Raw genomic sequence first — 26,806 nt, forward strand, 5'->3', positions numbered from 1 at the left:
AGTTATAGATGATCACAGGAATTACCAGTTCTATAACATTTCAAAACTCCCAAATCATAAGTAGTCCTAAAAACTAGAACATGAGAGCAAAACTAGCTAGTATATTGAGGTTTTGTCCATCTTAGATATGTAGCTTTTTTATCTCTAGATATATAGCGTTCATCAGATCCCAATGTTACGATATATGTTCAGAACAAAACTTTTCTGCACCACGAATACAGCAGATGACATTCCACGGAGCAGATAGATTTTTCATAAGCATTTACAGATATGTAGAAAGTACATTAATACAAACTTCGCCAACCGATGGACTTCACCAATGAATTTACATCATAACTTGAATTACAGGCTTCACAACAGGTAACAAAAGAGTCCAAACACAACCAGACTGTTGGAGAGGTCTGTTCATTCAGTATTCATTATTGTCTGTTCACGATCTCCCGGTAGACCAAATCGATAAATTCTTCGTTCTGGCAAGAAACAGTAAACAACTTTGTTCCTTAGATGCAGGAATTAGTGTACAGTACTAGCAAACCAAGAGAAAGATACAAGTATCAACAGGAATGTTCTACTTGATGTGCAATTATTCAAAGTCTATGCACGATGAGGTTCCAAGTGCAAGCTTATCATGCATAGTTATTGAAATTGAACAAGAAAGACAGTTGGGAGAGGTAAAAACACAAACCAAAGACTACTGCAGCTTCATTTCCCTTCAAAGACCATTCACGCAATCAACCAACTAAAACTGGATAAATGGCTCCAGATTTTAATCATTTAATGGAACCGTTCAACCAGGCAGCTTCGGTTGAACACAGGCAGGGTGCCCAGGGACCCTTCTCTTGGTGGGAGGATGCTGACGGTAGCTCCCTGATGCCACGTCCCCTTCACGTCTCAGGGCTCCTTTTCCCATCAATCTCTTCCCACCCAAAGAAACAAGCAACCCACCAAATCAACAAATACGCAAAGCTAGCATGGTTTGTAGCATGGACCAGATGCTTTCTATGGCTGATCTACATGTTGTTCCTGGTGGTCCACTCTATTCTCAGCCTGACGAGCAATGGTGGTCTGAGTTTCCAGTTTGGTGGGTCAAAGCCTCCAAGCTTCACTTGAGCTGAAGCGAGGGTCTACACAGTGGCCGAGCGGCAATTGCTGTCAGCCATTACGATTTGTAGGTCCCACCCGGAGGATGGAAAAGCAGCACTGGTACATGGTCTTGATGAGACTGGCTGCGATGTGCGAAATAGTGTATTGATAGGAGATTTGCTTCCTTCCAGTATGTTCACTAATTTACCTTTTTGGATGCAGGAATTTTCACCTTTCCTTTGGCTGAGGTTTTTTCATGCTAAAAGGCTAGAAAATGCATAATACAAGTTGCGCTGCGATTAGCAAAATTGGTGGAGAAGGTTATTTATTTATACCCATGAATGAATTCATCTGATTGCCTATTGATGAACACACCAACTTGTCCTTAATCAGTCTAACAAGTACTGGCCAAATAACAGTTTTTATTGACCCACAGGTTCAACCAGTAAACAATTGAACAGAAGTACCAGTTCGATTGCCAGTCCAGTCTTAATAACTATTATACATATATGTCTATGTATAGCTAGATACTGAAAAGGATACCGAACAAATTAGACTAGAATGAGAAATATTACTCAAACCTGACAACGGCAATAATGTGTATCTTCCTTGCAATCTAAAAAGAAGAATGCATTCAAATTCAACAAGAAAATAAAATTAACAGAACAGCATACCTCCACAAGTCTCAGTAATGCATCTCTAACTTTGTCTCTGGACAGTGCTGGGTTGTAGACTGGAGCTGATGCAAGAGACGGCGATGGATTTGGTGGTGGAAATGGTTGAAGCAATGGAGTCCCATACGGCGGAGAAGGTGAAGTTGTAGGTAATGGAAAAGGCTGAAGCAAGGGAGCACTTTGCGGCTGCTGAGCAGTACGAGGATGTTGAGGTGGAGCAGTTGGTACTGCAGAATTACTGCGCACCATTGCTGTTTGCGCCGATGTCAATGGTGAGAAATGTGATGGATTTACAAGGCTCGTGGACCTCACTATAGGACCAGTGCCACCATGAACATCAGTAGGTATGCCAGAAACTGATGAGGCCTGTGAAGGAAGCAAATGATGCAAGCCCGGCGATTGCGATGTAATAGTACTAGTAGGTGCATGTGACAAAGGAATAGCACCGAAAGATTGACTTGACTGTCCTGCAACAGCTACAGAGGCGGTGCCACCAGCGTTCGCAGCTGCCTGTTCCCAGAGATGCACATTTAAACACAGAAAAAAAGTTACAGCTACTATTTTGGAGAAAGTAGAAAACTTTAGGTGGAAAAACAGCTACAAGTTAATGGAGATGAGGGTCATACACTGAAGAATGCAGATAAGGGGTCCTCTTGAACGTGGGTAGTAGCTGATATGATATTTGATGTTTGCGGTTCCAGAGGACCTTCAACCAACGCAGGTGCTGCTTCCAGCTCTTCAAATTCACTAAAACAGGATCAACGTTGTAAAATACACCACAGTTTTTCCCCAAAAAAAACTTTATTTTATAAGATGATGGTCTCGACACTATGGAAGTAATGCTGAAAATGTGAATACTTAACATCAAACAGTAGTAAGGTGCAGTGTTAAACTAACAAGGAAAGGTAGTATCAAGTCATGTTAAAACAGCACCACTATAACTTGCTTGTTTTCACATAATATACTAATTTAAGTACAATTGCTTCTAATGTGATGCTGTGCAAACAAGAAAATAAAATGCTATCGAGTAACATGACAGTATGCATATGCCTTGAGTAACTTTCAGTTCTTCACTGTATCTATTTGATGAATTCAGCATTCAGTCATCACGAATAAAAAAATATGATAAGCACTTGTTTGCTATAAAGTTCCGGAAAGATCCATAAAAAATCAAAGTAGTATTTTGTGTGTCCAACTGATTAGCACAATATCTCATGTACCTTTGAACGGAGGGAATCTTCGGCTTTGGAGGCACCTTCGAGAATGCATTCAGTATCCTGCAAAATTGCAGAGTGATGTATTGTTCACTAAAGGAATAGAAAAATTGCAAGAAAACTGAAAAAGCCCCAGTTTTGCAAACTAAGATAAAGTGGCAAAGTGAGAAAGAAATAATGGTATGAATCTGCTGCAGATCATATATGCATATGTGATCCTCAAATTGCTGGAAATTATCGATCCTAATGACTGACACCAGTTTGACAATTCAACTCAACCTGTTCACTTTCATGGCTCACAGAAGTGCCTTGATAACCCACCTGCTACATCAACATAGACGATATCGGTTCCAAAACATCACTTGCTGTTCACTGACGTATTTGTGTTTTGGCTGCTAAATTAGCAGTAATAATCCAATTGGCAATGTTTGTACATTTGGGAACACAAGCATAATACAGGTTCAGGGAGCTACAAACTAAATCTTGAAGTTTGTAGACCAGAGTGGTGCTTTTATACAAGGCTGGGGACTCTAAAAAAAGAACTAATTTCAACTTTTAAGATGGTCCATTTTAGCAGGGAGCCAGCAAATCTTTTTGACCAAAATGTAGAACAGTCATTAATCATGCATCTCTTAATCATTAGCCAGTTAGAAAGTTCTGTTATTTTCATATCATCAATGAACTGATATTTCGTGGGGAAGGCATAACTGGACTAATTAACTCCATACACACAATACTCAATAAACAATGACCATATGAAAAAAATAGAAAACCTTAACATATTGATCAGGTGTCTCTGCTTATCCCAAATCATGAAAAGGAGTAAGATACATATCCATGAACAGAAGGGGAAAGACCCTAAAGGCAAAGGCAGGAGAAATAATTACAAATTTACAACAAGATACCTGCTAAAAAGATTTGCAACTTCTTGACACTCCTGGGAGTTGTAAAACCAAATTCCAATAACTTCTTGTGCAGAATTGCGGTACATTATATAAGGAACTTGGAGTTGGTATTCGAAATCTCCTAAGAGATCTTCAACTAGATTATCTGTTAACAAGAAGAAGCCAAAGAAATATGAAAAAAAAATTACTAGGGATATAAAGATAGAAGAAGGCCATAACTTTATATAAACATAATAAGCTTTTACCACGATCCAATTGAGAAGAATAATCCAAGACTGAACTTATGTGACCCGCCAGTTTCAAGGAATATGTTCTTCCCCAAATATGTTATCAACCATAGTAGCATCTAACATACTACAAAATTTAGCTTCAAACAAGATGCCATATCATAACTAACCTATCTTCCTTTGCATGTAGGTCTTATTTCAATAATATAAATGTGACCGTATGGAACAGAGAATACAAAAAAATTAATAAAGCTCTTAAAGGTCTTTTTGTTTTTATCACAATGATAGAAGGATAGAAAATGGGTGAAACGCAAATCAATTTATCATCTATTAATTTGATAAATAAGACCATTGCATGCCCCTTTCTCAGCCAGAGAAATATTTTAAATCAAACATTACCATACCACTTAACTAGGTTTGAAAAGGTATTGACGAAAGGGGGCAGGAAGAATTCGAAACATCAATTCAATAACAAATGATGCAAAGAAATGTGTTTCATTTCCCTTGAAAAGTTGAATCTTTACGAACTTCATAAGATGAAATTATCTAAAATCTCAACTATTTCCTAATGGCAGGAGCAAAGAGCAGTTAGCAAAGATCACAATAGTTCACATAAAAAAATAGTCCACCAATATGCTAATTGAAGTTTTGAACCGTCAGGTTGATTCCCATCATCATACATGTCACATGATTGAATTATTCTCATGTGCAAGTCTTAAAAAGGGTAGACATAATCAATCATGAGAACTTAGTTACAAGATCAAACAAGCTCAAGAAAATTACATGCTAAAATACCTGTATTCCGGCGATTCATGACAATGAACTGGAATCTGGGTTGGGCATTCCTGAAATAAATATACCCTATTTGTCAGAGACATACTAAGGTATCTGACACAAACAGCAAATGCAAAGTGTTAAACTTTCATCACTATAGGCCCACAACATTTCAGTTATCGCTAGAATAACAGAGGACATCTAAAAGTGGAAGACTGGAAACAAATAGAAATACGGACACATGTCAAAAGATCAATGCTAGGGTACACAAATGCTTGCACTTGCAGGGAATGAATTCTCCCTGACGGAGCTTTCGATTTTAACTCTTAAAGTAGCAATGACTTGGTAATCATTAAATTGAAGCTTTGAACCCCGAAATAGACAATTCCAGGTCATGTGTCTCTCGAGAAGCGCCATAACTAACCAAATAACTGCAATCTTTACACCTCAATCGAATTGTCCATATCTTGTTCTTATGCCCAGCCATGCATCTACTTTAACGGCATATGCGCTGCTGTGCATCTAGAAAACAGAGTGAAGCAAAGGACAGCGCAACTGCACAAACTTTGCCACTAAAGTAATCAGTTTATTAGTTTCCTAGGACCACCAACCAACCCAGTTTTTATGCTATATAAAAGTAAGTTATATAATAAATTGCTACAGTGGAACAACATTGATTATTTGACAAACTGTAAAAGTTTCGATTTTTTGCAGTTCATTCATGGCGCTAGTCCGGAGAAAGAGTACGCACCTCTTGACGACGAAGAGCGACCCCTCGACATCCTTCCGGCTCTGCACACAGCACCCAACAACAAGCACACAAATCAGGCCGCGAACCAACCAAGCATCGAAAAATCCCGACCCACGAAACACAGAGGGGCTTAGGGTGAAGCCGAATCCGGAGGAGGAGGTGGGCGCACGCACCCACTGGTTGACGTCGGTGTCGAAGTCGTAAAGCGTGACGTGGGCGGCGGTGATGAGGATGTCCTCCACGGCGGGGTCGAGGCGCTGCAGCACGGTGAGGTTGAGCGTCCGCGTGCCCTCGCCGTCCACCGCGAGGTTCGGCGTCACCTTCGCCCTCCCGCCGCCGACGCCGACGCCGCCGCCGTGGGCCATGTGCCGCGCCGCTGCGGGTGGACGAGGAGGAGGGGGCAAGGGGGGGAGACGACCTGGCACTCTGGTGGCGGATTGCCTAGGGTTTGGGGATTGGATCGGAGGGATTGGAGGGGCCGAGGGGGAGGGGGAGGGGCGCAGTGGGCGGCGAGTCGAGACGAAGAGGACGAGGAAAATAAAAAAGGGACCTTTTTTTCTTTCGCCCGGCGAGTTTTTGCTGGGTTTTTTTTCGGTTTGGGAAAACGGGGAGGCGAGAAAAGGAGGAGCCGAGATGCGGGACGGAATGTTGGTGCCTTGGTGGCAGCATCGGGGATCACGTGACGTGACCACGTGTCAAGGTCACGTGACCCCGCAGGAGATCAGATCCCTCGTGGAGAAGGCCGGGATTGACGGCTCAAAATGCCCGGACGGTTGTGTTCAAGACGGTAACGGATCCTGCTCGGCCTTTATATATATTTAATTTAAAATTAAATAAGATTGGTGGCTGGTTCTTAAATTATCTAGACTAAAATTTAAATTCCTTTACCATTTATATTGTGCTACAAGCCAACACTGCCGTTGCCGGTCCCAAGCCCGCGATGAGAAAATGTGGAGGGTTGTGTTAGGTTTGGCGAACCAGCGTAAAAATCAGCCACTCTAATGGAAATGAAACCCATAAGAAATTCGTTGGGGCGTAACCCTCTTAGCGACGCACTACATCGGAACCCGAGTGTGGTGTTAAATTGGCAAGGACCGGGTCGTCATCCCCTCAGGGGCGCGTCGTATCGTGATCCGGGTACGATGATAAGTGAGCAAGGGTCGGATCGTCGCAGCCTCTGTGGCGCGCTACATCTGCGCCCGGGTGTAGTGAAAAATGAGTAAGGGTCTTCGCATTTCTCTCGACGGGTGCGAAGGGTAAGGAAGCTAGCCGAGCCAACTAGGATTCGTCTAGATAGTTGGAACGTAGGGTCTCTAACAGGTAAATTAAGAGAACTAGTCGATGTAGCAATTAGGAGGCGTGTAAATATTCTATGCGTGCAGGAGACTAAATGGAAGGGCCAGAAGGCGAAAGAGGTGGAGGGTTCTGGCTTCAAGCTTTGGTACACGGGGACAACTTCGGGTACGAATGGTGTAGGTATCTTGATCGATAAGAGCCTTAAGGATGGAGTTGTAGATGTTAGGAGGCAAGGCGACCGGATTATTCTAGTGCGGTTGGTCATTGGAGATTTGGTTCTGAATGTGATCAGTGCCTATGCACCTCAGGTAGGTCTTAATGAGAGCTCCAAGAGTCAGTTCTGAGAAGATCTTGATAGCATGGTTAGTACCGTGCCTATCAGTGAGAAGTTTTTCATAGGAGGAGACCTCAATGGCCATATGGGTGCGACTAATATAGGATATGAGCGAGTACACGGGGGTTTCGGGTATGGTAGTAGGAACGAGGGGGAGGATGTTTTGAATTTTGCGTTGGCCTACGACCTGCTGTTAGCGAATACCCTCTTTGGAAAGAGAGAGTCCCATCTAGTGACCTTCCATAGTGGACAATACTCGAGCCAAATCGATTTTATCCTTGCTAAGAGAGAGGATAGACGTGCCTGCTTAGATTGTAAGGTGATACCTGGGGAGTGTGTTGTCCCCCAACACAAACTTATGGTGGCGGATTTTCGTTTTTGGGTACGTACCCACCGGGACAAACGTGCCAAGATTGCGAGAACGAAGTGGTGGAAGCTTAGAGGGGAAGAGGCACAAATGTTTAAGGAGAGGATGCTAGGCGAGGGGCCTTGGGAAGAAGGAGCAGATGTAGATGATATGTGGCTAAAGATGGCGATATGTGTTCGGAAGGTGGCCTCAGAAGTGTTTGGTGTGAGTAGGGGAGGCAAGCAGGAAGTGAAAGAGACTTGGTGGTGGAATGACGAGGTGCAAAGGGCTATTAAGGAGAAAAAGGAGTGTTTCAAACGCCTTCACCTCGACAAGAGCGCAACCAACATCGAGAGCTATAGATTAGCGAAGTGTCTGCAAAGCGAGCTGTAAGTGTAGTGAAAGGTCAGGCTTTTGATGACCTTTATCAACGGGTAGGTACGAAGGAAGGAGAGAAGGATATTTATAGGATAGTTAGGACCCGCGAGAGGAAGACAAGGGACATAAACCAAATCAAATGCATCAAGGATGGGACAGATCGACTTTTGGTGAAGGATGAGGAGATCAAGGACAGATGGCGAGAATACTTCGACAAGTTGTTTAATGGAGAAAATGAGGGTCCTACCTTCGAGTTGGACGACTCATTTGATGATACCAACAGACGCTTTGTGAGGAGGATTTAAGAGGCAGAGACCGGGGAGGCTTTGAAGAGGATGAAGAGAGGTAAAGCGATGGGCCCCGATGGCATCCCCATTGAGGTGTGGAGATGTCTGGGCGAGAGGGCGGTAGTATGGTTAACTAAGTTTTTTAACCTAATTTTCCGGTCAAACAAGATACCAGAGGAATGGAGGAGAAGTATATTAGTACCGATCTTTAAGAACAAGGGAGATGTTCAAAGTTGTACTAACTACCGGAGGATTAAGCTGATGAGCCATACGATGAAGCTTTGGGAGAGGGTTATTGAGCATCACCTAAGAAGATTGATAAGGGTGACCCAAAACCAGTTTGGGTTCAAGCCTGGGAGGTCGACCATGGAGGCGATTTTCTTAGTACGACAGTTGATGGAGAGATATAGAGAGGAGAAGAAGGACTTACACATGGTCTTTATTGACCTAGAGAAGGCGTATGACAAAAGTACCGAGAGACGTCATGTGGTGGGCCTTGGAAAAACACAAAGTCCCAACTAAGTATATTACCCTCATCAAGGATATGTACAAGGATGCGATGACTTGTGTTTGAACATGTGATGGTGATACCAGTGACTTTCCAATTAAAATAGGGCTACATCAGGGGTCAGTATTGAGTCCTTATCTATTTTGTTTTGGTGATGGATGAGGTCACAAGGGACATATAGGGTGATATCCCCTGGTGTATGCTCTTTGCTGATGATGTGGTGCTAGTTGACGAGAGTAGGGCAGGTGTTAATATGAAGTTAGAGCTGTGGAGACACACGCTAGAGTCGAGGGGGTTCAGACTGAGTAGGACCAAGACCGAGTATATAATGTGTGACTTTAGCCCGACTAGGCATGAGGATGGGGATGTTAGCCTCGAAGGTCAAGTGGTGGCCAAGAAGGATACTTTCCGGTATCTAGGATCAATGCTTCAGAAAGATGGAGACATTGATGAAGATGTTAGACATAGAATTTCAGCCGGTTGGTTGAAGTGGCGGCAGGCTTCGGGCATCCTCTGTGACAAAAAGGTGCCACAGAGACTAAAAGGTAAGTTTTATAGGACGGCGATTCGCCCGGCGATGCTATACGGTGCTGAATGTTGGCTTTCAAAAAGGCGACATGTCCACCAACTGAGTGTAGCGAAAATGCGTATGTTGCGTTGGTTTTGCGGGCATACAAGAAGGGATAGAGTCCGGAACGAAGAGATTCGAGATAGGGTAGGGGTGGCACCTATCGAGGAGAAGGTGATTCAACATCGGTTGAGATGGTTTGGACATGTACAACGAAGGCCTCCCGAGGCGCCGGTGCATAGTGGAGTTTTAAAGCGGGCGATAATGTAAAGAGAGGTAGAGGTAGACCTAGACTAACTTGGGACGAGACGATTAAGAGAGACCTTAAGGAGTGGAATATCGCTAAGGAATTAGTTATGGATAGGAGCGCTTGGAGATTAGCAATTAACGTACCTGAACCGTGACATTTTTTACTTTTTGTTTAACCTCTAACTCTTCCTTTGGCTTGTGCCCTTTTTGTATTTATTATTCTTGTTTTCTGTGGGTTTCATCTCTAGCCTACCCCAACTTGCTTGGGACAAAAGGCTAAGTTGTTGTTGTTGTTGTTGTATTGTGCCACTAGCCGGACTCAGAATATTCACAATTTGGTGGTTGGCCGGATTTCGTATAATCTGATGATGAATTTATTTTTTGCCTGGACGGCTCACATGCTTCCATAGTTCAGAAAGTAAAAAAACTAAGAATGTGTTTGATTGAGCTGTCACTTTCGAAAAAGTAGATGTAAGCTGTGGGCTGTGTAAAAACTGTTATAGATTGCAGGCTGTGAGAAAGCTGAAAGCCGTTTCGTAAAACGGATGTAGCTTTTGAAAATACTAACGAGCGGATCCCATGTGTCATTCACAGTCCACTCAATCAACTCTCTCCCTCTCTCACTGACGAGTGGCACTCATCAGCATTTTCTTCTTACTCCCGCTGCGTCCAGGGAAGGGAGGCGCGCCTCCGGCGAGGTCTTCTCGGCCACCGCTGTGGCCTTCCCGGCTGCCGGCTTTGCAACACCTCCGCGGGCAAAGCTCCGGCTACCGAGGTTGGGGGCTTGCGCTTGCGGCGGAGCTCGCTCGGTGGCGGCGGCGGTGGAGATGGAGCTCGCCCACGCGGAGCCAGATCTCGTACGCGGCGGCGGTGGTGGAGGTGGAGCTCGCCCGTTGCGGCGGCGGCGGAGGGAGGCGCGGGAGGGCAGCGGCGGCGGACAGGAATAGAAGGTAAAATAATTAATCGGTATCTTAATAACCAGTGGTAGGTGGGTAATTTTTTTGAAGTTGCCCACCTCTACAGCAGGTAAAAGTAGGGAAGGAGCTACTTTAAGTTTTGTATAAGCTAGACTCTACAAGTAGTAGAAGCCGCCACGAGCTGTAGCAATAAGAGAGGTGGAGGGAGTTTGGAGTGGGCTGACTTGATTTGGAACGGGCTAGTAATTTTGAGCCAAGGCACTGCCACCTTTTGTTGACCTAGCGGTTGATTCAATAGTGTTTCTGAACTTCCAACTAAATTTACTGAAGATATCCATCACAATACACTCCAGCTGTTTGCACTTTTCTTTCAAGAGGATCCTTCAGCTCTTGATCCAATAATTCCTCCGGAAGATGACCTGCAAAAAGTAGTTAGTGATCGAATCTTTGAAAATCATATCATTTCTATTAAGCCAAATGGCCCAGCAAAGAGCTGAAGCTCCAATCATGATGGTCTTTCTATGTTTTAAAGGGAAGCTTTTGTACCCTGACCCAAACAGATTTGCTACACTTGAAGGAGGTGTAATGCCAAAAGAAATGAACAAAGAATTCCAAATGAACCTTGACATATGGCAATCAAAAAAAATGTTGGAAGGTCTCTTCCCTACTACAAGAAATACATTTAGTGCACCCTTTCAAATTTCTTTTCACCAAACTATTCTTAGTTAATATGACTCTTTTATAGCAAAGAAAAACTTTGATTTTCAACGGAAGCTTCATCCTCTAGGAAACACGTCACGTAGAGAATTCTCTCTCACCAAGTCCTTGGACATTGAATTAACAGAAAAGAATTTTTTATTTAGGAACCACACGAACTCGTCTTTTCTATCATTCAGCTGAACCCCCATTACTTTTCCCACCAGATCATGCCAAAAAATCAAGTTGTCTCCCACTATAGCACGCCTGAATGAAATTTTCAGAGGAGTTGTGCTTAGTACTTCCGCAACTAAAGCATGTTTCTTCTTTATAATAAAGAGTGCGATACCTAAGCATAAAAGGATGATGAATTGAATTCAGTTTGATTGGGCTGTTGGAGATCTGCAACATGTATGAATGGATGTGAAATAGAAAATATTGATCCATGTAATATTATTGGAACAACAAATACACAATATGTTTTGCATATCGTTATGGCTTGCATCATCCTACAGCCATAGTGTTATTGCTGGTGAAGTTGAAAAGATCCATTTTCTCCGGATCGTCACCACATAGTCATGTAACAACCATTTTCTCCAGATCTTTAAAAGTGGGATACCCATCTTTGCAAAATATGATCCAGTTGGGCTGGTGGGAAGCTTTCAGACTTGGCGCTAGGGTATGCAAGACCGCCGCCATAATCACTCTAGTTCTTTCTCCGCTAATGTATGGAATAACTTTTCTGATGATTGCTTAGCCTTGAAATGTCATCAAAGTTAGATCTTGTGAACTCCAAAACTTTTGCAAAAATGTACATATATGCCATCATATCTGTGGCGCAAGTCACCAAAAATTGAATTCAATGTAGTGATTTCTTGAGTGTTTTGCTTTAGTGGGCGATGGTTATTTGGTTATTGTTGTTTTTTATAATTTTTCTCAAGAAGGTGAAGATTTTGTAGTTCAAATTGGACAATCTTTGAAGAACAAATTAAATTACCAAGAAGACCAACAATTATGTTCCAAAAAACATCGATCATTTAGTAAATAACTCTTGGAAATTAGCTTAATTAGATTAAAATTCTATAGGTATTTGAGAAAATGCTAAAAGACTGATAACTTGTTGTGCATTTGCTACCAAATACTATTCTCCCAATTATTGAATAAGCAATACTTCTAAAATCACTCAGGAAATGTTGAAAATCTTATAGTGTAACTGAGTTTTTGCTCAAATACTATTCTCTCCAATTATTATTCAATAAACAATGTTTCACAATTAGCATGGCCGAATTTTTTTTTGTTATTGACCTGTAGTTCCCTCATAAGCATAGGTTTAAATTGGGCATGAGAATGGTATGAGCAATTTTTTTCTCAAATAATGGCTTCATTTTATTACAACTTTTATTAGGTTTGAAGTTGAACACATTATACCAGAAAACACACGGTACATAATTTCATTTTCAGACTTAAGAGATCCTTTCATGTCTAAGAGATCATTATTTTGTGAGAGCATCCTAGTCTTGTTCTTGTATTATAGAAAATAAATTTCGTGAAGGCATTTCCGATCCCTTGGGCATTTCGTAATTATTTCTATATGTTCGCCTCTTTCAAGTGTTCAGAACCCAAGCATCTATTGTGAAGTGCAACTACATCGAAATGAAGATCCATATATTTTGCTTTAATATCCACCACAAAGCCTTATCCTATTCTTCCAAAATTTAAATCAAGGGTGAAAAATATAGTGGGTTGCTTCTGTTATTTTACAGCTAGCTCCTTCTTTGTGCCAAAACTCTGAGCAATGGTCGTTTCTACGTGCAAGATTCAACAACATGCTACTGCCTAAATTTGTTTGCAACCAATTTTTCTTCCCCAATGAAGTTTTATTTACATTTTTAAAAATGTTGAGTCTTCAAGATGTCCACTAATCAATATCCTTGACGAACCTGCAAAAAAGAGGCTAAAATAAGAAAGTGGCATTATTCTGCATTCACAGATCATTGCAAGGCAGTAGGAAAACCAAATAAAAGAAACTTCAAGTCACCTGCATGAATGAAGAGCATTATAGCTCCTATCCTATATTTTCCTATTCTGTTTCAGTGAATCCACGCTTCTTCAAGTATTCGATTGCCACGGCAGGATGCAATGCAGATCCCAGGGGAAGCACATCCTCGTCAATCACAAAATAAGGGGAGTGAAGTTTATGGACTGCTGCCATTGTGCTCTCGTTGCGGATTCCAATGAAGAAGAAGGCACCTGCCATTCTCTGAGCATAGAACCCAAAATCCTCGGCACCCATTACCACGGGAGAAACCGTGATGTTCTCTTCACCAAGGAAGCTCTCAGCCACTGCCTTAGCATGACCATACATCCTTCCTCATTGATCACAACAGGATATGGCCTCATCTTGTCCTCCATGAAGTCCACAGAGGCACAACAGCGATGCGCCGCTGATCGTCCTTCTACAATCTTCCATAGAAGCACTTATCAATTGTATCAGTAGCAGAAACTAATATGCAGTTCAGGTTGGAGAGGAGTTTACCTCTCTGATCCTCTTCTTGAGATACGATAAACCTTCATCTGACAAGCTCCTCAAGGTGCCACCAAAGGTCACAGACTCTGGAATAACATTGAAAGCTTCTCCTCCTTTCAAAAAGGTGATGGACACCACCTGAAAGTTTCATCGGCAAGGAGCATCAGAGGCACCTATCTTTCAGCATCTACACACAATTCATACAGAAAAAAAATTGTTACTACAGGTTTGTAAGCCGATTACTTACTGCGCTCTGGAGCGGATCAGTTTCCCGTGAGACAATTTGTTGAAGACTGAGGATGGCAGTGGATGCAGCTACAATAGGATCGATGGATTGATGCCTTGATGGGGTGCTGCAGCATGTCCACCTTTTCCATTAACAGTTGCTATGAATCGAGCTGATGTTGCAGCGAAGGGTCCTGGCCTGAATGAAACAACACCTAATGGAAGGTCTGGGGTGACATGCAAGCCAAATATGGCTGACACGTCATCAAGACAGCCTTCTTGTAAGATGTAGTAGGCCCCGCCGTAACCCTCCTCTGCTGGCTGGAATACAAGCTTTACAGTACCCTAATGAACAGAACAATATCCACATAGTTTTTTTATCTATCTACATGTATATTATTTCTATGTGCATTGCAAAGTCTATGAATTTAGAGAAGTCAAAACGATAAATAATTTAGTACGGAGGGAGTAGTAAAGAACAATCTGGCGATGTTCTGCAACATTTCAAATTTAACCTGACATTTCAACACCATAAATACATAATACCTTCAAGTCACCCTTCCGATCTTGAAGTAGCTTAGCAGCTCCTAGGAGCATTGTTGTGTGTGCATCGTGTCCACAAGCATGCATTTTGCGACGCTCCTGGCTCTTGTATTCCCATTCTACCAATTCCTGCCAAATAAAGGATTATAAGCCAAACAAGCACATCCAAAGCAGTAAGTTTTCCACAAACGTTAATTAAAGGAATGTTATGGGTTTTTTTGGGTTTTCCTTATAGGATAAAATAAATGAAAATACGTACAGAACCAACACGGAAATTTCTTTTCCCTGTGTGTTCTGTAATATCCCTGCAGCGGCGGATCTTCAACATGATTCCAGAGGACAGAGGTGGGGGGGGGGGGGGGGGGGGCAATCTTATCGATAACTGGTTAAATGGTAGTACATGTTACTTTACATCCTCATCCAATAATTATCTGAAAGCACCGGTAGGTCCATTTCAAATCAAGCCATGGAAGCACAAAAAAAAATCATTTTGGCTCAAAGACTCCAACCAAGGCCTACCATTTCAGAGAAAAATCAGAACCATGGAAGAAAATTCTCCTGAGCAGCATCACTAGATAGATCGTCTGGGTCATCCGAGCGCACCGCCGTGCCGGAACATCGGAGCCAAGAAACATACGGACCTGCAAGGGGAGTGCGTCCATGTCGGCCCGGAGCGCGACGACAGGCCCGACGCCGCCGCCAACGATGGTCGCCACGACGCCGGTCTGCACGACGGGCCACCTGTACGGGACGCCGATCGAGTCGAGCTCGGCACGCACGAGCTCGCTGGTGCGGTGCTCCTGGAAGGCCAGCTCGGGCCGCTGGTGGATCGGATGCGCCGCCGCACGCCGCGCAGCCAAGCGGCGAACCCCGGCAAGCGCGCGTCTCCGAGGAGCTCGTTAGCTGTGAGGGGCACCGCCGGCGAGGCGAGGTCGAGGCGGGAGCAGAGTAGCAGGGATAGGAGGAGGAAGCTAGAGGCGGTGGTGGCGGCGGCCATGACCGGAGGAGATGAGTCGAAGTCGAAGTGTGGGTGGCGGTTTCGGAGTGGTAGTGTATCATGCCATGCACGCGGACTGCGGCGGAGTGATATGGAAGACACCGACAGGTGGGGCCAGCGATGCGTGGGTGTGGGTCTGTGCGCGTACGCGCGTGCGTGTGCTTTTCTGTTCTTAGTAGAATCTTTGGTTAACCTCGATGTTTTTTTTGAGGGAATTAACCTCGATGTTAAAAGATAATAACTCAGTCCTCTATTTACCGTGCCGAGCTACTTTCTTAATCTCCATCCTGAGATAATACTGTATCTGCAGTATTTCATTTTTATGAAGATTTGTATGAAATTTACAAAGTCCAGGTACATGACTTTCTAGAAGTAGCTTGGCAATACTGAACTGAACCATGAATATCATGCACTGGAAATATAAGACATCCAAGTATTAAAATTTATCCTTAAATATGAACATTGTAAGTGGTCCGAGTGCAAACCTTGCACACCTCTTAGAGGGCAACTGCAACATTCTCTTATGACTTCTCTTTTTTATTCTTTAATTGGTTAATCACCTTTTGTTCTTGTTTGTCGCTTTTAATATTCTTTACGGCATTTAAGGGGAAATAGATTCCATGGAAATGATTCCTAAACATTGGTTAATCACCATTGGTTAATCTATAGTGGTTATGTATAGTGGTTAATGAGAAATAGATTCTTTAATTGGTTAGTCACCATTGGTTAAGTGTGGGAGGCGGTTTCCCCTTAAATGTTTAGCAATCTATTTCTTTAATTGGTTAATCACCATTGGTTAATCTATTCCTGAACATTTAAGGGGAAACGAGAAATGATTTATATATGTAATTATGATTTCGCTCTTGGACATAATAGGAATGTATAGTGGTTATGAAGGAGCAGTTATCTAAATGATAATAGATGTTGTTCATTCTGCAGCATGTAATTGTAAAGATAGTTGAGATGTAGTTAAGCCTAGTACATTAGTTTTCGAAAGGTGATGTGCTTACTTTACTTTCAATCTTCTTTTTATTGGCGCCTTTCAGTTCCTGTTATTTAGTGTAAGTAGGACAATTTTCTAGTCGAAATAATTAGAGACGATAATGACACGAATTACCCAATGTCAACTCAGCGCATATTCTAACCGGATTCAAAGACTTCACCCCTTCCTGTTTAAAAGTTTTAAAATCCCAACTCATATATGCTGACAGTGCTTATTTAATACACGAGCCATGAAATTGTAAATATCATATGCTAAAAAAGGAACTTTTCGTTCTCTTTATAAATATAAATATTCATTCTCTTTTTATAACTCTAGGATCATATTTTTTAATATTAAAAATAAAAGATAAAATAGGTATTTGATCCCGCTCAACTTTTAAATTAACTAATATAATCTCTCAACTTTTATGTTTAGGTTCAAAGAAAATCCACCATCTGTGCGGGTGTCCTGAAGCCTGCGCTGCGCCGCTGTCCCTGCTGACTTCCGTCCGTTGTGAACACGCCCCCTCGCCAGCATCTCCTTCCCAACTCCCAAGAACTCGTCTCCTCTCCTCTCCTCTGCCGCCAGTCCACGCGCTCCCTTCCCCCTCTCGCTCCTCCCTCTCACGGTGCTCCTCCTCCCGGTCTCGCCCGGCAGCTCTCCTAGCAGCATCTGCAGCCGCCCCCGCTCCTAGTCCGGTCGCGCCAGCCCTGACCGCCGGAGATCCGGAGTTTTCTTGGTAAGCGAACCCCTGGTCCCTTTTTTTTTTGATAAGAACCCCCCTGGTTCTTGTTCCCGGCAAGTTCCAACCCGTCTCCTCCGTCCCGCCCTCTTCCGGTTCTTGACCCCTTACCGCCGTCTGTGCTTTGGCTAGCTTCTTCGGTTTCTTCTCGCGTGGTGAGGAGGTTGGGTTCTGGATTGGGGATCGGCTGGCGCGGGGATGAATACGAGGCCGGTGGTGCTCGTCCTCCTCCTGCTCGTCCTCATCATCACGTCGCAGTTCGAGTGGAAGCAGCAGATCGGGGACGCCGCCGACGCCGACCCGGCCGCCGCGCGCCGACGCCAGCAGCTGCTCGCCAGGGAGGACGCCGTCAAGGAAAAGGTTCGTGCCCAAGCAACCTGACCTGACTTCATTTTTAGTTGTTCCCGTGGGCGCACCCGGCTTCGTGTGCTCTGCAAGGTAGGCGCATTTGCAATTGAAGCGGCCGTCATGCTTTCCCCCCTTTTTCCTCTTCCGAAGAAATCTTGCGGCAGTGATGTCTGAACTAAATTTGGGTACACGTTGAAACTGGAATTGTCACTAAATGGGAACTAGCCAAATTGTGCACGCATTTAATTGATTTTGGTCTTTCAGAGGTTGTCTGGTTGACAGGGATATTGAAGATCTGTGCCAATAGATAGTAGTAACATATTAAGCTAGGAGATATGAATCCATTAGAAATCTACTTCAGCTGAGGGAATGCATTGTTAGTATATCCCATTAGACGTGAATCCAAAAAAATATAGAACGGGCAATTCGCCGCCTAACCTCTGGCTTGCTAGCACCTATCAATTTATAGCTTGAAGGAGATGTGGTCTGTTTGCTTACATCATATATCATGAGCCATACATGTGCTGCAACCGGTTGCAAACCTATTTCTAGAGTAGTTGGCAAGCAGAGTTTCCGGTTACTAACAGATCTTGCTGTTACAGGCTTACAGCCAGTGTAATCACAGGAGTGATGATTCCCTACATTTAATTCACAACTGTAGTTTTTCCCTTCCAAATAAGGTAACAGTCTAAAAATAGTACTAGCTGCTGAAGTATGGAACTTTTGGTCTGTTTTCAGTTGCAACTAGCTGGTAAAGAACCTTGTAGGGACGGATTTTGAGTATATTGGTTAGTTCAGCAAAAATAGTAGAGATAAAGGAACTATCATGCTCTTTATTGCCAAATGGGAAGCGCTGTTGTGTTCAAAGCATCACAACAACATGCATTGCCAATTGAGATCTAGCTTGATATGTTATGCCTTATGCATGTTTGGTAATAACACAACCTTTGAGGTCAAGCCTGAGTCGATCTGGAACAGGATAACAATTGGATAGCGATCAATTATTGTATGTTTTGGCTTCAGTGTGAGGAATAAAGTTAATCCTTTGAAGAAATGGGAAGTCTTAACATGTTTTTGGCAAAAGCAAGTCAGGCAACTGTTTTCAGTTACTGCTGTAATTAGGCAGTTTGACTGCTACTCCACATCATCAAGTATGTTATTCATATTTCTGCAGAGTAGCATGTGGACTTGTCATTGTTCTTGCTTCAGCTTCAGCATCAACCAAAAATTTGAAAGCGTAAAAATTGCGGATGCAGTCCATATTGGTGCATGCGCCATGTGGACTTAAGAGAAAAAACAATTGTAGGAACATGTCAATATGTACTTTATGAAAAATACAAGCAGTGTAGATTTATATCGCGCAAATTTTATATGTGCTAGCTTCTCTTGTTACATAATAAACATATGAGGATTTTTGTTCACTCTTTTCTTTTATTTTCATTTTAACTTTTGCAAAATGCATTTTTGTAATATGGCCTGCATATATGAACTTTGAGAATTTTTTTCAAAGTTCACAATCGTGGATTTGGAGAAAATAGATCTGCTTTTTCTGTGGGTATGCAGATTAACCATCACCCAAATAATCGTCAATACTTGTAGAGACACCTTAACTTAGCTTGTCACTTTGTAGTTTGTCTTATATTCCTCAGGAGAAATATGTAGTGGTAACTGGTAATCATGCCATGGAGTAGAATGGTTTTTGAGTTCAATTTTTAGATTCAGATAAGTGAAATGTCTAATATCCGAAACTTTGCCCAAAAAAAGGGCATGGTGATGATGTATTTAAGTTTGATCGCCTTTGTTTCCTTATTATGATAGGCATATTGAATTGATTTAGTCCCATTGGTGAAATTTCGGAGTCCACTGTGAGTAAACAAGGATTCTGGTATTACATTGCAAGTCTTTATTTGGAGTCAACAAATAAAATCCATGCATTTGAATGGTCTTCACTAATCAGGATTCAGGAATTCATTACTAACAATCATATACAGAGAATTGGTTGCACACTTGGTTACTGAAGGTTTATGATCCTTCTTGAAAACATGAATTGTTCATGCTGAATATATTCTCTAAAATTAGAAACAATTGTTTTTCAGTTGCTGAACCTGCTAACTAAAGTTGTCAAAATCTTGAATCTGAATCCGATCATAGGAAAAATTGTAGAATCAATATAATATCTAAAATGTGAAATTGGTTGGTGAGACCAGGGCTTTGGCCTTCCTATAAATGGAAATACAATTACCCAACATGTTGCAATATTTTATAAACTATCTATAAAAAAAAAATCATGTACATAGGTTTCATAAAGTCAAGTTATCTGATAAAAATTCTCAATTTTATTCATCTTTGATCACACAGATGGTACTCGTAGCACACATTGAACAATTCCAGATTGTAAGCTGGTTGATATTGTTTCTAAAAAGCTGGACCAACCTACGAGGAACTAGTTGGCATTGTAAATAAGAATAAATAGGCATCCAAATTCAAGTCAAAGAGAACTTAACCTAGGTGATGAGAGTGTACACCTGCTCGGTTGTTACTATTTTGCTTCTTAACGGCTAGGATGTATTTGACATTGAATTTTGCAGGCTTAACCTTCTGCGTACCACGTACATAATCTTTTAATGACTTAAGCATTGTACAGGTAACCATTTATAATAAACCACCAGAACCATTAGAGTTGGGGACAGCATTGTATCAAAAATCTTGCCAGGATGCTACCACCATTTCTTTTGTAGAACCACATGGTTTTTAAGATTCTACCAAACTAAGCAGGATGCCAAAGTCAGATTAATCTTGGCTAGTAAAGTGATGCATTGTAAAGTAGAATCGAGTCTGGCAGTCATGTGCTTGGCATCTTATTTGATTGCCATTGGGTAACTAATTATTGATAAAGTGTTGGTAGCAAACTTGTGATATGAGAAGATTCAACCGTGTTAGGCCTTGTTATTTAGAAATTAAGCCTTTGTCCACCTCTTGGTGCAATATTTACTTCTTGAGGGCATTATTTGCTAAGCATCATATCTGGAGATACCCATTCTTTTCCTCACCTAAGTTTTCCGTGCCATCTGCAGATAATTTTATCTCAAGAGAAAAATATCCAACAACTTAATCAGCTTATCGATAGCCTTCAGCGCCAGCTACTACATTGCCGTGGCAGCAATAACACTGTTCATACAACCACTGTTCCCGCCACTGAAGTAGGTGAAGTTGAGGAACATGAAACCATTGACGACGAGAACAGATGATCCTCTTGGCAAACGGTTCTTCGATTCTAGTACAGCAGCCAACAAACCAGAGGTTAACCTGCACCTCGCTCTTATGGGATGCCACCTAGTGGACGATTGAATCATACGTCGATTCACTGTATTGTACACTTGCCACGACCAGCTAGCGGGTTGTCACCCGTGTAAGCCTGTAGAGAGTTGTAATCTGTAATGTGCTGTAGGTCACGGTCACTAATTCAATTGGAAAGGTACCTGACCATTCTTTGTTCCGGTGATGGATGATTCTGCCCTCAAAGGCCAAATATATTGCAGTGTCATTTTTTGTTATCTGCCCATGAAAGGTGAAATATTATGTTGATGTTCACTGTATGTCACCTCAATGTGCCTCTTTGTAAGATTCATGAACTCCACTTTGCTAGTCTGGTGCTTGTATAGTGCACAGAGTAACATGTCTACCACTAGTGCTTGTGATGATAAACTATTGTAAATTGCAGGGAGGCTGGTTGACTTCAGTAGGCAGTTGATCTTTCATTCTTCATGTTCCAGATAATGAAGTTCCATGTACTTCTCCTATTGGAGATTGAATGTTCTACTTTTGGAGGCCTGGAATATGCTACGCATTTGTGATATGTACTATGGTAGTGCATTTGTGCTTGACATTGGTGTCCACTTGCCCTGCATTTACCTCTGCCAGTGCTGCGATATGCAGTCGTTTAAGGTTTTGTTTGGATCCAAGTGCTAATAAGCGAAAGTGTTAAATTTTAGCACTAGTCCATCTAAATAGGAGTGCTAGGGTGGGCTAAACTTTAGCTAAGATTTAAAAATTTTAGATGGATATAAGTGCTAATATGCGCTAAATTTTAGCATTTAACTTTAGCTCTCCAAACAAGCTCTAATTCAATTAATATAACCGTGAACATGTTTGTGGTGCAATGATATGGGGTACATAGCGGCCCTCCCTTGTTAACGCGTTTTCTTTTTGTGTTTCCTCTGATTCGCCGATCCAAAGAGGCAGCTGACAGAGCATCTATCCCTTATTCCCTTTTCATGTCGATGTAGATGAAGAAACGTTGTAAAGGCAGGAGAAAAGAAGCGAAACACAAAGCTGAGATGGGGCATGTCAAAGAACGGCAGCAGATGAAGCAGAGAACAAAACCGCACAAGATGGAATTGGAGACAACCAAACTACAAACTAGGGATCTTCACCTAGCATCTAGAATAACGAAATGCACGGTACAAATCCAGAAAGAAAGAAATCGTCACACACGCCGTTGCAGGCAGTTCTTCTGCGCCTTGCATTTTTCTAATTCACAAACTTTAGAACAGATTGGTCTAAAACACAGCTAAGATGGGTGCCGCATGTGCGTGATGCTGATGCCCTTGGAGGGTTTAAAGGTCTGTTTGGATGTCGTGGTTTTGAAAACTATAGTATCAAGAAATTGTAGTTTTATAAGTTAAAATGTGCAAAACCACGATTTAGAAAAAAGAGGTTCGGAGTGGAGTTTTTTAAACTCCAGAAAGACTACGATTTAAACTCCAGAAATACTACAGTTTTTAAAACCACAAAATTTGTTGCATCCAAACACCTATGAGCTTTTATAAACCAAAATATTTTGTAAAACTGTAGTATTTATCTAATACTCCAAAAATATTTTGTATCCAAACAGGGTCTAAGCCGGGAGGGCGCAAATATTACAGATCACGCAAGTGACTGTGTGTCAATCCGTCACAGAAGCCACCTCACGTTTCCAATTTCTCAGTTTTGCAGCCCACGACACTTTTTAGCGGCCCACGTATCCATTTGAGGTCTGGCTGTTTTTCTTTCTCTTTCGATTCGACGGAATAGGCACGCAGCATGCTGCAGGTAAATTGTACGAGACACTAGTACCGGATTCCGTGCAAACGAGAAGTTGGAGGAAAAAAATCTATAAATTTCAAACCAATGATCCAAATCGAATTCCAGTTTTACCATTATATTATATCGCTTATAATAAGATCTTCAAAACTAAACCACACTTAACTATATATATTTAGATGAATTTTATTTCGAAAATAATTTTATTTTATTCCAGTATATTTGTTCTAATTTTGGATGGAACAATTGTTCTAACTTTACAATAAAATTGTTCCAGCTTCATAACAAAATTGTTCCTCTTCAGAAAAAAGTTCCATCTTAAAAGTTATTTAAATATAGTTAAGTGGGATCTTATTTTTAAGATTTGATCATAAGAAATTCAGTGGTGCAATCTAAATTTAATTTAAATATTTTAGTTAAAATTTATAAATTTATTTACTTCAGATATTCCTTTTGTATATCTTCTCGGGAGGTGCGCATATGGGCCTGCCCATACTAACAGCAGACAGAGAGACAAGCGGTGGCATGCGGTCCCTTCTGTGACTAATCAACGCGCGTTATCCCTCATCGGCCCCCGGAGTAAGGATGGCATGCGGTCCCTTCTGCGATTAATCAATGCGCATTATCCCTAATCGGCCTCAGGAGTAAGGAAGGAAACCGATCGAATAGTATGAAATCGAATTCGGATAGTATTTTTTAATATATTTTAACTTGAATATGGATACGGATTTCGGATATTCTCGAATACGAATGCAAAACGAATGCCTCGTCTTTGGATTTGAATTTCCATGTTTACTTGATATATAGGATAATTTTTAGCTATTTTTTATTGGTAGTTTTAGAATATAAAATTATTATACATGTACAAACTAAAGTATGATAATATAACAAAGATAGCGGGTTAAAAATAGCTTATTTATCAACAAATATTTTAATAAATAAATATATAAAAATAAAACTAGAAATAAAAATATATTGTTAATAAATATATAAATAATTTTTATTAATATATAATAAAAATTATATAAGTAATTTCACCCATAAATAGATAAAATAAGAATCTTCTTATCTCTTTACTATAAAGATTAATAACATTGATTATAGGAAATAAATTATTGAAAATAGATATGGATAGTCTCGGATATTGTCGAATACGGATGTGGAATCGGATACAGAAAAATAATGAAAATCGAATTTGAATGTATCCACTTTACTAACATATTAAATCCGAATATGGATATCTATATTAATATTTAAACAGATACGAGTACCGGATATTTCGATACGTGCATTCATACTTCCATCTCTACGCGGAGGGCCTCTGGACTCTGGTCTAGAGTTCTTCAGAAAAAAAAATACTCTGGTCTGGTGTGAGGCTTGCTGTAGGAGGAGACAAGCTTATTAGGTGGGTCATGGGCCGTGGATAACCTCGGCCAGAGTAAATGAATGACTGGGCTGGTAGCCGGGAAATCTTCCTTTCCTATCTAACTCATACGGGCTGAAAGTATATAATGGCCCATTAGCACGATAAGTTTAGTCTAATACTTTTTCCTTACGCCCATGTCTTTTTCTTAGCCCAGTTATTTGCACACCTTGAAAATTGGAGTATTTGCACTACCGGAACTTGTTTTTTCTTGAAACGGCCAATGGAACTTTTTTTTTCCATAAATTGGGACACTACAAATTTGAAAAAGGGGCGAACAAGCCAGGGGCGAAGCTAGCTGATCAAGCCATCAGGATCGGCTCTACTAGCACGACAGGATCAAATACATACAAAATAAACAGTGTTGTACACTATATTTTGCAAATTTCATCAGGGTCCGGCGACCCCGACGGACCAAGGCAACTCCGCTCCTGGAACAAACTTAACTACCCGTATCCTTCCCACTCCAATGCTTTATGCTCCACCAATTGCGCGTGGAACAATTTTCCCCCCTCTACATGGACTATTTAATTTCTCTTTGGAACATTATCTTATAGCTAGTGAAACATCAAGGAGTAGATTGAAATTTAGAGGAACCAGAACGAGAGTGTGGGAAAGAGAGGGATGGGAATACAACTTAGTTTGAGTCCAGATGACGATGGATTCACCCATTCTATCTTCCAAACTAAACAAGAACGCGCGGAGCGAAAGAGAAAAGAATCACTTCCATTCCTCCAACCAAACACGCCGAAGGCTGCCCACTGATCAGTGTGTCGTGTGCCTGAAGCCCTGAACACGACCGTTTTTCTTGGAAGCGTGTCGCGTCGTGCGCCCTCCCTGCTTCCAGCCTGCTGCCGGCTGCAAGTGGTTCGTGTCCCTTTCCACGCTTTATTTCCAAATCCCTTTTTTTTCCTCTGGAAGAAGTGATTCGCCATTCCTGTCCCAGCTCGCAAGTAAACAAAGCTCGCGTCACCACTACCGAGGGCCCCTCGTGTCCAAGAAAAGAACCTCCAGGTCAGGTCCTGCATCAACTGAGAATTGGTTCGCAAGTTTGGATGCAACATTTTCGCCAAACATAAACGAGATGGTCACAAAGTAAGGCCCCGTTTAGATCCTTTTCAAATTTCAAATTTTTACACTCTCTCTCCATCACATCAATTTTGGGACACATGCATAGAGCAGTAAATGTATGTAAAAAAAATAACTAATTGCACAGTTTAATTGTACATCACGAGACGAATCTTTTAAACCTAGTTAGTCCATGATTAGATAAAATTTGTCAAATACAAACGAAAACGCTAAAGTAGCAAAAAGTTCCAAATGTTATAAAGATTTGCGATCTAAACACCCCCTAAGTAAGACTCAGTTTAAACAAATCCCAATCCGCGCCAATTGCAAACGTAAACAAGATAAAACGAAATCAAATTTCAACAGAACGAGATCATCGCCACAAAAATTAAACGAAAAATAAAGCTCCTGCATTGTTCCGATCACTAGCAGTTCTTCTCCGGCTTGGCGAGCTTGCACTTGACCCTCTGGAACACGACGGCGGCGGCGGCGCGCGGCGCGAGCTGCAGCCTGAGCGGGCATGACGCCTCGACCTTGCACTTGGTGTAGCGCGCCGTGTACCGGACCTCCCCGGCGACCGCCACCTCCACCTCGAACGTCCCCGTCGCGTTCTCCCTCCGGAACTCGGCCTCGCCGGCGTTCCCGAGCGCGGCGAACCTCGCGGCGGCCCCCGCGGCGAGGTGGTACACCCGGGTCTTCCCGGGCGGGTGCCTGTCGCCCTTCCCGGCGAGCTCGAACCGGTCGAACGCCTGGTCGTCGAACTTGAGGGCGGCCTCCAGCGGCTTGGTGTTCCTGAGGGCCATCGCCCAGTTGGGGTTGCGGACCACCAGCGTCAGCGAGAGGTTGTAGGCCAGCGACGTCACCGGCGAGCTCGCGTTCAGCTCGAAGCGCGCCAGCGAGGCCTCGTCGACGGAGACGGAGACGTGGCGGACGAAGCCGAAGGCGGCGAGGAGCGCGGCGAGGAGGGCGGCGCCGGCCGCGATGCCGAGGCAGGCCAGGCAGTACTTCCACTCGTCCCACTTGTAGCAGCACTCGTCCCAGCAGTCGCCGAGCTTCCCCATCGCCGGCGGTGAGCTCGGTAGGTGGTGTCCTTGTGGAGGAGGAAGGGACAAGGGAGCTGGCTGCCGCTGGGTCTATGGACGCGCGCGTTGACTTGACGAAGGGGCCGTCGTCAAGGCTGGTCTTCTGTCGGACACAGCGTCAGATGTCCTATCAACCTTGAATTCATGACAAAAATTCACTTGTATTTCACACGCGTTTGAATTCTACTCTACTTTGAATCCAAGATGTACTACAGTACTAGTGACATGAAAATTTTAGAGATTTCGGTATTAAATTTGCAACCATTATGAATACGGTTGAGGTTTAACTACATTTTGAAAAATCGAATTGGAAACTCACGTTGGCATTCTGTACTCCTTTAAAATGTTGGTCCCTAAGTGGAATTCCACTGTTCGTGGTGGGAGCCATTAGACGGCAAACGTTCAGAGTAAGTAGATAAATTTCTAAACACTTCTTTTTAAAAAAGGTTTAAAATCTTCATCTTCAGCACAAGGGCGCTCGATCAGTGAGCTAAAACGTTCGCTGCAACTGGTTAGCAGCGATTGCATATGACTCTTTATTGTTCTTCTTCCTCCATTTCTCTTTCCTCTTTATTTCCTC

At 42.4% G+C, this 26,806-nt stretch overlaps 3 protein-coding genes and 1 pseudogene across 5 annotated transcripts; 1 reads left to right on the forward strand and 3 right to left on the reverse strand.

Annotated features, from left to right (window-relative positions):
- Positions 1-151: 151 nt before the first annotated feature.
- Positions 152-6,212, reverse strand: LOC112881974 (mRNA-decapping enzyme-like protein). Its single transcript, XM_025946908.1, has 8 exons — positions 5,802-6,212; positions 5,629-5,669; positions 4,899-4,948; positions 3,877-4,021; positions 2,978-3,034; positions 2,384-2,504; positions 1,758-2,267; positions 152-470 (listed from the first exon to the last, which is right to left on the reverse strand). The coding sequence occupies exons 1-8, from the start codon at positions 5,991-5,993 to the stop codon at positions 420-422; spliced, it is 1,167 nt and encodes a 388-aa protein (XP_025802693.1). The 5' UTR covers positions 5,994-6,212; the 3' UTR covers positions 152-419.
- A 7,075-nt stretch (positions 6,213-13,287) lies between these two features.
- LOC112880794 lies at positions 13,288-15,499 on the reverse strand (annotated as a pseudogene).
- A 1,498-nt stretch (positions 15,500-16,997) lies between these two features.
- On the forward strand, positions 16,998-21,172 carry LOC112883534. 3 transcript variants are annotated; one of them, XM_025948839.1, is made up of 4 exons: positions 16,998-17,220; positions 17,356-17,583; positions 18,174-18,251; positions 20,646-21,172. In XM_025948839.1, exons 2-4 carry the CDS (start codon positions 17,422-17,424, stop codon positions 20,817-20,819), a joined length of 414 nt encoding a protein of 137 aa, XP_025804624.1. In that variant the 5' UTR covers positions 16,998-17,220; positions 17,356-17,421; the 3' UTR covers positions 20,820-21,172. The 3 variants fall into 3 exon arrangements, with proteins under 3 accessions (XP_025804624.1, XP_025804626.1, XP_025804627.1); XM_025948841.1 differs by lacking the exon at positions 20,646-21,172 and adding an exon at positions 19,930-20,153; XM_025948842.1 differs by lacking the exon at positions 18,174-18,251 and having other exon boundaries at positions 17,001-17,220.
- Positions 21,173-25,442: 4,270 nt separating this feature from the next.
- Positions 25,443-26,280, reverse strand: LOC112882666 (NDR1/HIN1-like protein 10). The gene has a single exon (XM_025947773.1). It carries the CDS (start codon positions 26,203-26,205, stop codon positions 25,570-25,572), a length of 636 nt encoding a protein of 211 aa, XP_025803558.1. The 5' UTR covers positions 26,206-26,280; the 3' UTR covers positions 25,443-25,569.
- Positions 26,281-26,806: the final 526 nt, after the last annotated feature.

The sequence above is a fragment of the Panicum hallii genome, chromosome 2 (assembly GCF_002211085.1).
Source record: "Panicum hallii strain FIL2 chromosome 2, PHallii_v3.1, whole genome shotgun sequence".
Taxonomy (NCBI): Eukaryota; Viridiplantae; Streptophyta; class Magnoliopsida; order Poales; family Poaceae; genus Panicum; species Panicum hallii.

Coding starts and splice junctions, on each gene's coding strand:
- LOC112881974 (XM_025946908.1), bottom strand. CDS start 5,993: ATGGCCCACGGCGGCGGCGTCGGCGTCGGCGGCGGGAGGGCGAAGGTG. Junction 2,505..2,977: donor AAGATTCCCTCCGTTCAAAG/GTACATGAGATA, acceptor ATCCTGTTTTAG/TGAATTTGAAGAGCTGGAAG. Junction 2,268..2,383: donor CCTTATCTGCATTCTTCAGT/GTATGACCCTCA, acceptor CTCTGGGAACAG/GCAGCTGCGAACGCTGGTGG.
- LOC112883534 (XM_025948839.1), top strand. CDS start 17,422: ATGAATACGAGGCCGGTGGTGCTCGTCCTCCTCCTGCTCGTCCTCATC. Junction 17,584..18,173: donor AGGACGCCGTCAAGGAAAAG/GTTCGTGCCCAA, acceptor TTGCTGTTACAG/GCTTACAGCCAGTGTAATCA. Junction 18,252..20,645: donor GTTTTTCCCTTCCAAATAAG/GTAACAGTCTAA, acceptor TGCCATCTGCAG/ATAATTTTATCTCAAGAGAA.
- LOC112882666 (XM_025947773.1), bottom strand. CDS start 26,205: ATGGGGAAGCTCGGCGACTGCTGGGACGAGTGCTGCTACAAGTGGGAC.